This window comes from Cyprinus carpio, chromosome B8, assembly GCF_018340385.1.
Source record: "Cyprinus carpio isolate SPL01 chromosome B8, ASM1834038v1, whole genome shotgun sequence".
Classification (NCBI taxonomy): domain Eukaryota; kingdom Metazoa; phylum Chordata; class Actinopteri; order Cypriniformes; family Cyprinidae; genus Cyprinus; species Cyprinus carpio.
The window spans coordinates 11339532-11352549 of record NC_056604.1 but is presented as its reverse complement, the minus strand read 5'-3'; the positions used below and the strand labels follow the sequence as shown (position 1 = coordinate 11352549).

The window sequence follows — 13018 nt, the reverse complement described above, 5'->3', positions numbered from 1 at the left end:
CACAAAAAAAGCTGACTCTGGGATCTTTCATCTGGGTTGCACATTATGCCCTGTTGTGGCTCTTTTGTCACTGCAGTGTCACTTCTCTTAAATTCGAATGCAAATTTTTCTTCTATAAAAAGATAGCGGTGCTCTGATGGGACAGGCATGAGGCAATGCCTGAGGGGGGTCGTGTTCAGGGTCCTGATCACATGCAACTCGATTGGTCTCCTCTCTCTCATTTCCTCTCTTTCTCTTCCTGTTTCTCTCACACAAGCCTTAGGGAAGATCCCCTCCACTACAGAACTTCACAACACGTCGCGCATTTCAGTACGAATGGGGCGCAGTCATACGCGCCTGTACACTCGAGATGACAGCGGGACAAACTCTGAGTCTCACATCGCTAATTTGGCAAAGTCCAGTGAAAGTGCTAATGTGCCGAGATGTGAAGAAAGGATTTCTGGACTTAAACGAAAGGTGTTTCATTTGGTCCAACCCTTGCTGAGAAACAATAGCTAGGGGCGCTTCTCTTTCGTTTACGATTTCTCTCTCATCTCAGTGACCTTTGCATGCCGAAGTGAAGCTATAGTGCGCACAAGCTCATGCAGCCTCGCATTGTTGCATGCCTCACTGCAGCCGTGGAGAAAAAAGGCACTTTGTTTCCTCGATGCCACTAACGTGCAAGCAAATTAAAGCCTTGCAGTTTCAGATAAAGGAGCCAACATCACAGTAACACAGAGAGATTTCAACCAAAAATGAACATTTAAAGGGAGAGTTAAACAAAAAATGAAAATTATGTCACCACTTACTCATCCTCGTGTCAAAAATGTCTCTGTTTTGCCCATACAATGAAAGTCAGTAGAGACAAATGTTGAAAATGTCTTCTGTGTTTCACAGAAGAAATAAAGTCATGCAGGTTTGGAAGAACATGAAGGTGAGTAAACAATGACTGAATGTTTGATTTTTGGGGGAACTGTGCCTTTAAGAATGGCTGCTGAGTGGATCAAATGTGACGCTCTCTGATGGGATACAATGAGAGGTTGCAAGATGAGGGGGATTACAGAGTAATACCACATCATCAAACAGCAAAACAGAAGGATTTTTACCTCAAAATGGCAACTGATTTTCAAATTGTTACATTCAAAGTACAAAGCTTCTAGAAATTTCTGACACTGGGACAGCAGTAGGACTCAAAATAGTGTAGCTAAAGTGAGTCACATGACAAAACACTCTTGCTTGAGGCAGACACCCCTATATGTGTGTGTGTGAAGTGTGTGTGTTTCTCTGTGCATTAGTTTGTATTTTCATAGGCATAACAAAATGCACACTAAACTTTACCAACTTTAGTACTTATTACTAAATTGTCAATATTGCTGTTTGTATCGTATTTTTGATTAAATACATGGATTGGGGAGCAAAAAAAAAACTACTGACCCCTAAAAATGAATGGATTATTACTAATAGTATACAATAGTAGCTTACAATCTACATAAAATGTAAAGTTCCATACATTCTTAATTTGAGTTCTCGTGTCTTTTGTCCAAGCACCAACAAATGTCTTTCTTTCTTTTTTTTTCTTTTTTTTAGATCAAATCACACCAGCATTCTGAGGGCAGAAAAAAAATACAAATATTGTGTCCATTCTGAACATGTGGTTGCAATATTGCACAAAATTAAATCCACTGTTCTTCTGTTTAGACATACTGCAAAACTAAAGTCAGAATAGACCTTGCTAAGAAATGAACAAAGACCTCTTCAAAGTTTTTTGAGAAAAAGATGAGAGATCAGATCTAAAATACATGAAACATGAAAAAGGAAACAAAGAGAGATAGAGATAGAAAAAGAAGAATGAGTATGGGACCAGAAAAGACCAGCTAGGACAAACCATTAAAAATGAAATGTAAATTACATAATACATAAACACACATGCTTCTGACTGCACCTGAGATCCATAACACACCTCCCAAATGGGTCAGCAGGAACTCGGTCAGCGCTCTGTTCCGGGCACCATCCCAATATATCAGATTATGAAACAACACCTGGGAAGGGAAACACCTTTTCGCTCTCTCTGGTGGCTATTGCACACTTTTACCTTACAATATACAATTTTACAAACCATATCTCATGGTGAAGCTGGGGGTGGAGCTGAGCGTTTCCACAAGGTTCAATAAAATACACTAAAGGAGATTTACTACTGAAGGAACTATACTGAAGGAACTCACTATTAATGTTTGCAAAAAACCTAAGCTGATCTGAAATTCACACCACCCCAATTTCACAGTCTCAAGAGAGAGTAATACTTACTAGGTCATGGTTGGTGGCATTTGAGTCGTCTTCAGGAAAAGGCTTGGAGACCCCCAGAGCAACACAGTTAGCGAAGATGGCCAGAAGAATAAAGATATCAAATGGTCTGGAGTCATATGTTAAGGTAAATGTGATCTTATTAGAGTACCATTACATTCAACATGCATTATTTAGCAAGTTATAATGTGTTTTTACAACAGATAGAGGTAAACCGTTTGAAAGCTTGAAAGTAGTAGTTTAAGCTATGTTTTCTGTCATTGACTAAGTTGCAATGGATACTTCCACTCTACAAGGTGAAGGGCGGCCCTACGGATGGGGTTGTTTAATTTAAGGCAGAAAAGAGCTCTGGGCGCGCGTTGGACTTGGTTGGAGCCCTGGACCTGCTTCTTTACATGCTGACTCTTCTTCTTCTGCGTTCCAGTGGAGCTGGTGGTGGAGTTGAGCGTTTCCGTACGGTTCATCTTCGGCTGTTCATTTTCCTCCCACTCATCTTTTTCATCCTCATCGCCCTCATTGCCCTCTCCTCCTCCACCTCCCTCCTCCTCCTCCTCCTCTTCCGCTTCGCCACCACCCTCCTCTTCCTCATTGGAGTACCCATTCCCTAAAGACAGAGGTTTAGTCACTTAATAAAGAGTCATATGTCTGGATGACACAGCAAACAACCAGTTTCTGAACGAAAATGAACTAATGCATTGGCAATGAGTAGCAAGGATGCATTAAATTGATCAAAAGTCAAAAATATTAAGGGGCACAACTGTTTTCAACACTGATAATGATAAGAAATCAGCTTATTAGAATGATTTCTGAAGGATCATATGACAGTGAACCCTGGAGTAATGGCTGCTGAAAATTCAGCTTTGCTATCACAGGAATAAATTACATTTTAAAATACATTAAAATAGAAACAGTTGTTTTATATTACTGTTTTTACTGTATTTTTGATCAAATATATGCAGCCTCGGTGAGCATCAGAGACTTCAAAAACACTACATTTTTTTAGCAACCCCAAACTTTTGAACTTTAAAGTTCATTTTAAAGCACCAATAAGAACATACATAAAGCAAACATATGCTATTTTAATACTGTCGGTAGAGGTTCCTGTAAAAGTGAAACCCCAAAAAATGTCCTGTTGTCTGCCTTGTCCTGAGATGTCAGTCACCTCCTAAAGGCGTTTCATTCTGAATCAAATGAGCTGTATTCAGTTCTAAAAATGAACTTTGAGGGCGACAAAAACAAAAAATACTAGACGTTGATAATTAAAGCGTACTATTTTAGTACTGTCGGTAGAGGTTCCTATAAAAGTGAAACCCAAAAAAATGTCCTGTTGTCTGCCTTGTCCTGAGATGTGAAAAAAAGCTTCTCTCCTACAGTGTTAATCATTTTTTTCCAGCATAGAAAGCTTATTCACTTAGTTCGAATAAAATCGCATTGGTCCAAAATTGACTGGGATTGTGTAAACTTTTCTTCGAGTGTCAACAGAAATGATTTGTTATTTGTCACCAGAGCTTTTTTTCCCGCTCACTTGCATGCCAGTAGTTCAGATTTCTATTTGCTTATTTGCCCTAAACAACAACAAAATAGTAATTGGAAATGTACAATCTTAAATGTATAATATTTACATTTTTATTGTTTATTTTGCAAATAAAAAAAAAATCTTATTATTACACATTTTAATTTAATGTAATTTTTTCTTTTAGATTTTTATTTTTGCCTTTACTATGATAGAACAGTGTAGTGGGAGAGATGGAAAGTGTGCGATCAGGAAAGGTCCACGAGCCGGTACTCGAACTTGGGATGCCCAACAGGGCAGGTGACTGTTCAGTTAACAGTTCAACTGTCCTGGCCTGAAACTCTCTCCAAACTGCCCCAGGCCAGTGGGTCATCCTTATTGTTGAGCCATGGGTCTATATCACACCTGTTTAGGATGCAACGTAAAGAGTAACAAGTATTGATTAGAAAGAGTACTATAAGTAACTCAATTTTCCATGGTATTGTCCATGGCATTCATCTAAATAGTTGCTACAACAAGTGTTCCTCATCATTTGGACACAGGAAAGGAGTGAGTGATAGAGAGCGAAGGAACTAAAAACTATGAAACTCCAGTGACTCTGGTCATATTACAGAGGGCGAGCAAGATATAGAAGACAAAGCTTTCTAATCTGCCACAGTCTCTGATGAACAAGAGGTCTCTGCACTAGGTGAGGAGAACCACACAGTAACAGCTGTGACCTACTTCCCACTGTGAGAGGGGGTGCAGAGCGGGATTCTGGGCCAGCGGTTTCATATGTGAGTACCTGTGGATACATGATGTTAGCCTCTAGCACAGCTAGCTGACAGCTAACAGAGAGAGTCATGGGTAGGGGGAGGGGCAAGAGGACACTGTTCAGATAGCGAATTATAACTTCATTATATCCATAAGACCTCATTGAGACTGAAGGGAATCCTTTCACCCAGCGATAACAGCAATCAGTACTTTCATTGAACATTTAAAATGGGCAGGCAAGAGAGAGAAATAAACTCCTGTGTGAGGTCTGTAAAGTGCGCTATCATGACTGCTGTGCTGCGCTGATAAAGACACGCACCAAATGGAAATCGAGGGGCCAATTTAGCACATCATTAAAAGATGGTATTATGAAAAATTAGTTTTTGTTTTGGCTGCAACTCTGTGTAACCCTTACTATGAAGGTTAACATAAGCCAACAGGCTCTCTTCTACTTTAAAGACAGATTTGTCGGGTTTTCAATCATGGTATTATATTTGCTGCATGTCCATAATTTCACACAGGAGTGAGTTTGAAATTTGATGTTATGAAATTTACATACGTTTTTATCAATGTCTATTTCTGAACATAATGTATAAACAAAACTGACCTCAAAAGCATGAACCTGTCATTTAATTTTCATCCGTAATTTAATACCACGACAGTGAGCTGCAACTCCTATAGTTGTGTGGCTGTGGATACTAAGACAACTTCATGAATCTCAATAAAGATTAAACAAGCATGAAGCTTAGTTTCTTTGGCAAGACAGTTTGTATGGACTTAACCAAAAAAAAAATATAAATAAATAAATTATTTAAAAAATTATAATTACATTGCAGCTTCGGCATTATTTTTCAGCTGAAGGCAACAACACCAATTTAAGTGCTCTGCATAATGCTACATAGGTTAATGCTTTTGCATATTATCTATATTTTATTTATCTTAATGGAGTGACCTAAATGGTGTAGAAACGTGCAAATAGACACATACAGCAACTCTCATGTGCAGACTTGTTTCTAAAGCAGAAGGATTTGGTTCTTGAGCTAGTTAGGGATCAAAGATTAGAGGCCCATTTAATCAAACTTACTACCAGCAGAATATTAATTTGCCGTCTCCAGAGGCCCTGCATTACACTCTACTATGTGCATTAACCTGCAGTGCTGGGGTTACTTGGCTATGATGGAAGTCAAATGATATTTGTAATTGCAGGTTGCCTGCAATCAGAAAGTCATCAAAAGCGCATGTGCAGGTTGTGCTCTGAAAATGACCCTGTGGCGGTGAAACATCTGGTGCTGCAAACAAGAAAAATAAATTGGAAAAATAAATTCATAATTTAAGCTCAAGGCTCAAAACCTCCATCTTTCATTATAATTAACATGTATAACATTTTGTGTTCCTGTAATTAGTACAACTGTCAATTATTTTGACTGATGAGGTGCAGTTACCCTATTTCAACTACTGTTTCACATGGTCTAAATGTTTATTTTAACAAAAAAAAAGTTCAGTAAACGTTGACTTTATATAGTTATATTATATATTTATAAGTTATTAAGAAGAGGTATTTCCAAAATTCCCGCATAAACCATGATATCAGTGTTGCATTATATTTAAAAAAAAACGAAGTGATTTTCTTATTATTTTTGTTATGTTCATTGGGTGTTTTATATTATTTTCTGTTATTTAGTTAACGTTTAGTACATTGATTTTGCGTCATGCAGGTGTTTTATTTTTGTGTGATTAAAAGATTTGTGTGCATTAAATGATAAAATAAAACTTACTTTTTCGGTTCTTCTCATACATGTCGAACTGTCACTTTGACCTCATTGGAGCAGAATGCATGATCCTCACGACAGTTTCTTCACTCACATTTCTGAGGCATATTTCCAAAATGAGCTTTTTTCTATGAATGCGTTAAGTTTTCCAGTTGTGCAGTCCCGGACCTGTATCCAAAGATGCTGTCAGTCACCTCTTAAAGGCGTTTCATTCTGAATCAAATGAGCTGTATTCAGTTCTAAAAATGAACTTTGAGGGCGACAAAAACAAAATATACTAGACGTTGATAATTAAAGCGCACCCTCTGTTCTCTATCTGTCTCCGCATTTAAGCCATCAGTTCAGGACTAAAGAAAAATGACTCGTTTAAAGGGACAGGCAGCCTAGAAACTTATTAAAGGGAAGGATATTGGGCAAACGATTTTATGGAGCGTCTATGGAAAATGTGGGCGAGTCTTTGCTCATTTTCTAACGCAACGGTTCCGTCTACACACACACATAAACAGACGAGCGCGTGAGCGCACTCGCGCTGTGTCTACGCGTCTCTGCGCGCTCTTGTGCGCGGTTGCATGTAGGATGTGTGAGCACGGCAAATCAAAATTCTGGAACTGCATGCATTCACTAAACCTAAACTGGACCTGTAAAAATACCTAGAACCTTCTGTATGTAAGTAAGACAAGTGGGAACAGAGGTCAGCTTATCAAGCCTGGGGAAGAGGTTACCTGCACTCGTACATTAAAATCAGCTTGAAGCTTTTGTCTGCAAATTAATTTCTTCTGACATTCCCATGACATACTCAAAGTCTAAGTCTCTGTAATCCCCGCACACATGTACCGCTTCAAACATGTTTGATTCAATGCAGGTCAGGCACCTTATTTGTCAAAACACGTATTTGCTTGTTAAAATGAACTGGGGTAACTCTTACCTTCAGACATAATGAATAATTTTGCATCACTCCCTATAGCAACACAGTCGTGTCATCTCATTGTGGAGCATCTTATTCATGTAACATACAAACAACAATAATGCAGTTTAAAATTACAATGGTTTTTTTAATTTTTCATCTTATGATGGTCTCTCAGACAGTGCACAGTATCAGTTATTCACCATTCAGCAGACGCTTGTCACCCAGAGGGATGTACAGTACACTAATTGCAGACAGTCTCCCTGGAGTAACAGCGGGTTAAGTGCACTGCTCAAGGGCAATGCCCCCGTTTGAACACTCCATGATGTCCTTTTTGCTTCACTACTACTGATGTCCAAGTGCAAATTATCTTATTCCTCAAGTCTTATGCCTAGACATGGTTACTCTTTCAAAAATATCAAATACAAACTCAAATACAATAAACTAAAAAACAAAATACATCTGAATACTGAAAGCAAAACAAATCAGCTCCCTCTGTGTCTGATTGGGGTGAGAAAGTGCTTTGTTTATTTATTTATGCATAATTTTTGGAATGGTCCTGCTAAATGTATACTTTCTTTACAGAAATGAACAGAGGTATAAACCAGTCTACTATAGGCTGCTTTTCACTGCTGTAGTGAATTAATTAAACAAATGCTTGTTAAAATGGACACATAAAAATGGACAGTTATTGCCCTCTAGTGGTTATACTCTCAGCTCTCAACAGGATGACGTCATAAAATATGTTAATGAAACAAAGTGCATGTGGCATTTGAAAGATTACCTCATAATCTGATAATATGTCAAATGCCATTTTACATAAATAAATAATTGTCTTAAACTGTTTAAACTCCAAGACTCTCATCATTACCTCAAATGTATTCAGCTTTCTTTAATATGGTTTCAGCTTTCACAAAACATTCCCTTAAATCACCTTGTTTTAATGTTTAGATCTTTCCTGATTTTTTTGTTTTAATGTTTTTGTTTTTATTTTTTTTTCTTTCCTGATTTTTATTCTCATGTGATATCATATAACATTTATCTGCTATCGTGTTCTGAAGAGATTAATTACTCTGATTTATCTCACTGTCTTCACTCAGCCTCCCTCTCTCTTGCTTTCTCTTTTTTTATTTCTCTCTTGGTTTCTCTTTCTCTCTTGAGTGAGTGCCATGGTGTGCTCTGTTAGATTAGAGTTTAGCGGAGATGAATGTGAGTAACATGGTATAAAAGCAAGGTTTTGCATTTTAATGTCAGTGATTTCACCTGCTAATTTTAACATGTTAGAATCACTACTTACTACTTCTTCTTCTTTTTTTTTAAATACCGGTTTAAAAAATGGTATTTAGGGTCATGAACTTTCATTTAGGGTCATTAACATTATACAAAATTATGATGTTTCATTGCTTAATGCAGCTGCACTGACCTGATATTAAAACTTTTTTTAATGCATATTTTGTTATGTCATATTTTGTTTCTTAACTACAACTCTAAGAGTATTTATACATTTACATTTTTGCTTTTGGCAGACACTTGTATCCAGAGAAACTGACACTGCATTGAAGCTTTTTTTTTTTAGTAAGGGTAAAGACCCCAATAAGGGTCAGTTTGACACTGAGCATAACTGGGTTGTATATCTAGATATTGAACCAAATACAAGTGCTAACAGAAAGTATATGTGAATAATAAACTATGGACTTAATTGTGTGTTTAAATCTGAGTAATGTGTTTCTGAGTGTGTGTATGTGTGTATTTGTTTGTTCCCATGTACAGTCCTGTACTCAGGGGTGCACTGGGATTGCAGTAAGGAGGCGCTTCTGTACTGAAACTGAGTTATAGTCAGCACTTTCTTAGGTGCTTCATTGACTTTAACCCCCAGCCAAACACATACACACTTCCACACAACTGTAGCACTGCAACAGGCATTCCATCATCCCCTCTGTAATGATGAGAATGTCTTGTTAATTGCCCCTTGTTATTTATAATACAAAAGGGCTGTATAAAATACTCGGTTGTTTCTTCGCAAGCAGCTCGATGCAATTGTCCGTTAACTCTCGTTAATATCTTATAATGTATTTTATGAGGCAGTTGCACGTATTGGAAAATGATCTAGCCAAAGATGATGTCTTGCTTGGGGTGGGTGGTGCTTGCGGGTTGCATGCGCTACTGGCACTGTATCCAAGATACCCACACAGTTTCCTTGGTAACCGGAGAGAGCACATGGATAAAGTGTGCGCATTAGTTAATGATGCTTACGACACTTCTTCCCTTTTTTCATCCAAAACAGTGGTGTAATAATAACGGACGAATTTTTGAGAGTACAGTAGCGTTTATTCAGGGTTTTACAACACACGCGTCACACATATGTAACGTCATGGACCTTGCGATTGTCTTTAGTCAGAGTTTGATCCGACGTCATAGCGAACCGTAAACAGTGAACGTATTCCGCTGATGTCAGCTCAAACGGACCCATTAGATCAACAAGACGCTGCTGCAGCACGCAGACCACCAAGAGTGTCACCCACCTACAGGCTCATCGACGTAACGAGAGAGAAAGAATAGCTGTTTGTTACAAATACAGCACTGTTATAAATGCAGTTAGGCTGCACATTGGGAAACGGGCTTCAAACCGCAGTCATTTTCCGGCAGTAAAATTCCGTTTACATAGTTTGAAGGCTTTTTGCACTACAATTTATTTTTAATCAGAACATATTCTTAACTGTAAAAATTAAGTAAATATGCCAAATAATTGATAAACTGAATAGTAGCCTGCATTGTAAAAATATTTTTTTAATGAAAAGGTTTTAATGATCTGTATGGATAGTTTAGGCTATTTCTATTTAAATGTAATATTTAACTTTTAGGGCATTCCCAGTCTTATTTTAAAAATGATGCCTAGTTATGATATTTAGTTCATGTTTATATTATGCATTTACGTTGCTGCGTTTTAAACAAGAATTAAATGAATAAACAAACAAACAAATAAAAATAAAAACAGAAATTAAAAATAAAATTGCAGTGCATAAACCTTTTTGCCTTTAACTGGCCGAAGATTAAAAATAAAATAAACTCAAGTAAAAGTTTTATTGTTTTAAGAATGACCCTGTGACCAAGAATGAAAATGCACAATTAGTGTTTATTATTTAACACCTACTAAGTCCTTGAATTTCCTTTGCACTTGTTGACAGTAGACGAGCATTCAGATATTTTCACCAAAATAAATACATTTAATATCCCATACTCGCCTTGTGTCTTTGATCAGAACGTTAGCATGCGTAATGAGAGGCACGCAGCCCTATTCATTATCAATTCAAATACATCTTGATTGAAGTATTTGGGTGAGGAGTCACGGCGCGTTCATGTATTCCCAGTCTCGCTCGGCGCTGTCCAATCACCTCCATCCATAGGCGGTCCGATCCGTCCCTGTTTCACACAGCGTCCCCTCCCCGTCCCTGCCTCCTCCTCCTCTCCTCCCCTCCGCTTGGCTGCCTTATCATCGCTTCCTTATTGCCAAACCTGCAAAGACAGGGCTGTACTGAATGCAGCGTAATTTTGACCCATGTTCCATTAGCTGAGCGGCCCTGAGGGCACGAGGCTTCCGCGCGGGGCTGTAATGCTACACTGTCCTCCCTCTCCGGCCAGTTCATCCTCAGAAGCGCAGAGCTATGGACCTCAAACCGTAGTGCTCTTCCAACACAGCGTATCTGCAGTCACCTGCGACTCCAATAGGCAATCAATATTGATAGAGTATTGTTAAGGATTACAGCCATAAGGCAATACGTCGCGGGGGGAAGGCTGGAATTATGAAGGTATGTTAAAGACCGCCGCATTATTGCTTGGCTGACCATCCGATACTACTGCCATATGCTTTTGTCCATTCATTTCTGTAGGTGTACCGCGCGAATTCCATTATGTCCTTGCGTGGCGACTGGTGCCAAGGGAGCCACTTTGCCTTTGCAGCATTTAACGCCGTGCGCGCTCTCCTTGTCAGCTGCTTTGTTTGTGTCAACTATCTCCATCTCATCTTCAACCGCGATTCATTTCAAGTCGGCATGTGCTACTCGTTCCTGTCTTTAATAAAATATGTTTGCGTGAAATCGCCTCTCAGACAACAATAGCAGTACATTAGCGCGAACGCGTGAGTGAACTGTTGGTCCACGTAGTAAAAAAGCGGCCTCACGCACTCCTGTTTTGGAGGTAACGTAACCCTGTCACGTTTAAATGAATATGGGTGTTTTTCTCTAAGTGTGTGAGAGACACAGAAAGTGTTGAGTGTGTAATGCGAGAGCGAGCAGGTGCTGAGAAAATGTGTCAGACCAGTTGCGACTCGCCGTGCTGTGGGTTTACAGTGATATGAGATGAGATGTGGGATTCATAGTCCACTCTGCTGGTAAATAATGACCATTGCAGTCATTGGCTACAGCATGCAGCCCCTCTCGGCACCATCATAACCCTCCACAGCGTTTATGGCCACACTCATAGGCATATCAGTGTGTTTTATTAGGGTTGTGAGATCTCAGGCATGTTATGAGAAGAAATGGAAGTTACTTGTGTTTGTCCGCTGAGCATCTGTGAGGGAATTTGTCAGGGCATGTGTCATTCAGTAAACAATCCAATGTTAAACAGAATTAGAAGGAGATTTATTGGCAAGTATGTTTACTTAGACACACAAAATGGTCTTGAAGCTTCCAGTACATAGACAAAAAGTCTATGTCAAATAACTTATGTAGACAATAGACAAAAATAATATATTGAGATACAATTATGCAAGAGAATGTGAATAAGAAAGGAACAGAATATAATTATTAAAAAAATAAACATCAATGTCTTGGATAATGATTATAGTAAAACTAAAACCATAAAAAACATTTGTTACTTGAAAAAAAAAAAACATTAACTGAAATAAAATAAAAAATGGTAATACTTTTTTATTTAGTATTTACTAAATATTTGATGTGCTAAAATAACTCAAAATAAAAAGAAAAATTATATAGAATTTAAAAAAATAATAATAAATGACAAGCACACAAAACAAAAATTACAATAAAAAAAAAGGCAAATATATTTAAAAACTACTGTGAAACTATAATAGTAACTATATGATAGTAAATGTTGCAAAAAATAATATTGGTCCACAGATCAGCAGGCTGCAGTCATCTCATGCTTATACTCAAAGGTGAAAGGCATGACAGCCCAAGGTTTACATTGATAAAAGTGTTAGTACATATATTCACTTTATCACCCACGTTAAGCAAATTTTTTATCATTTTGAATATGATAAAGTATGTAAAAATGACAACCACTGACCACTTTGCCATGCTACTGCTGCAGAACTGCCTCCCTTCGTCACTCTTCTGTATCTCACTCCATCTTTCCCCCAGGCTACATCGTTTCATACCTCTCCTCTCCTGTCCTCTGCTTTCCCAGTTACATTTACTTGTTACTCTCATAAAGCTGTTAGCATGAAGGTTATGGACTTAAATCAACAGCCAATAGTGTCGTTATGCAAATGAGCCTGTGCAGGTGTGCATTGTGGGAATTCATATGTATGAGCATGTGTGCAAGTGCTGTAAAGTTTCATCTCCAAAATACATATTTGACTTGCATGTAACATGTCAATTTGCAGTGAAAAGACACTTTCAGTGGTGTAAAAGTGCTGAAATTGTTCCATTTGATCATGGGATTTGTAGTCCTAAACTAATGTGACTTGAATCATGTTGGAATTACGTCTAGTGTGACCTCTTTTAACTGAAGAGCTTTGTTCTGGGTTCCAGATTGTTTGTTTTTATTGAGGAGAAACCT

General features: G+C 38.1%; 1 protein-coding gene across 1 annotated transcript in view; it reads right to left on the bottom strand.

Moving 5' to 3' along the window:
- Nucleotides 1-6918, bottom strand: part of cacna1fb (calcium channel, voltage-dependent, L type, alpha 1F subunit) — a 37347-nt gene extending 30429 nt beyond the window's left edge. The window contains exons 1-3 of the mRNA XM_042729645.1: nucleotides 6322-6918; nucleotides 2563-2884; nucleotides 2284-2389 (exon numbers count right to left, since the gene is read on the bottom strand). Of these exons, the coding sequence (XP_042585579.1) occupies nucleotides 2284-2389; nucleotides 2563-2884; nucleotides 6322-6343 (450 nt within the window). The 5' untranslated portion in view covers nucleotides 6344-6918. The remainder of the gene's footprint in view (nucleotides 1-2283; nucleotides 2390-2562; nucleotides 2885-6321) is intronic.
- Nucleotides 6919-13018: the final 6100 nt, after the last annotated feature.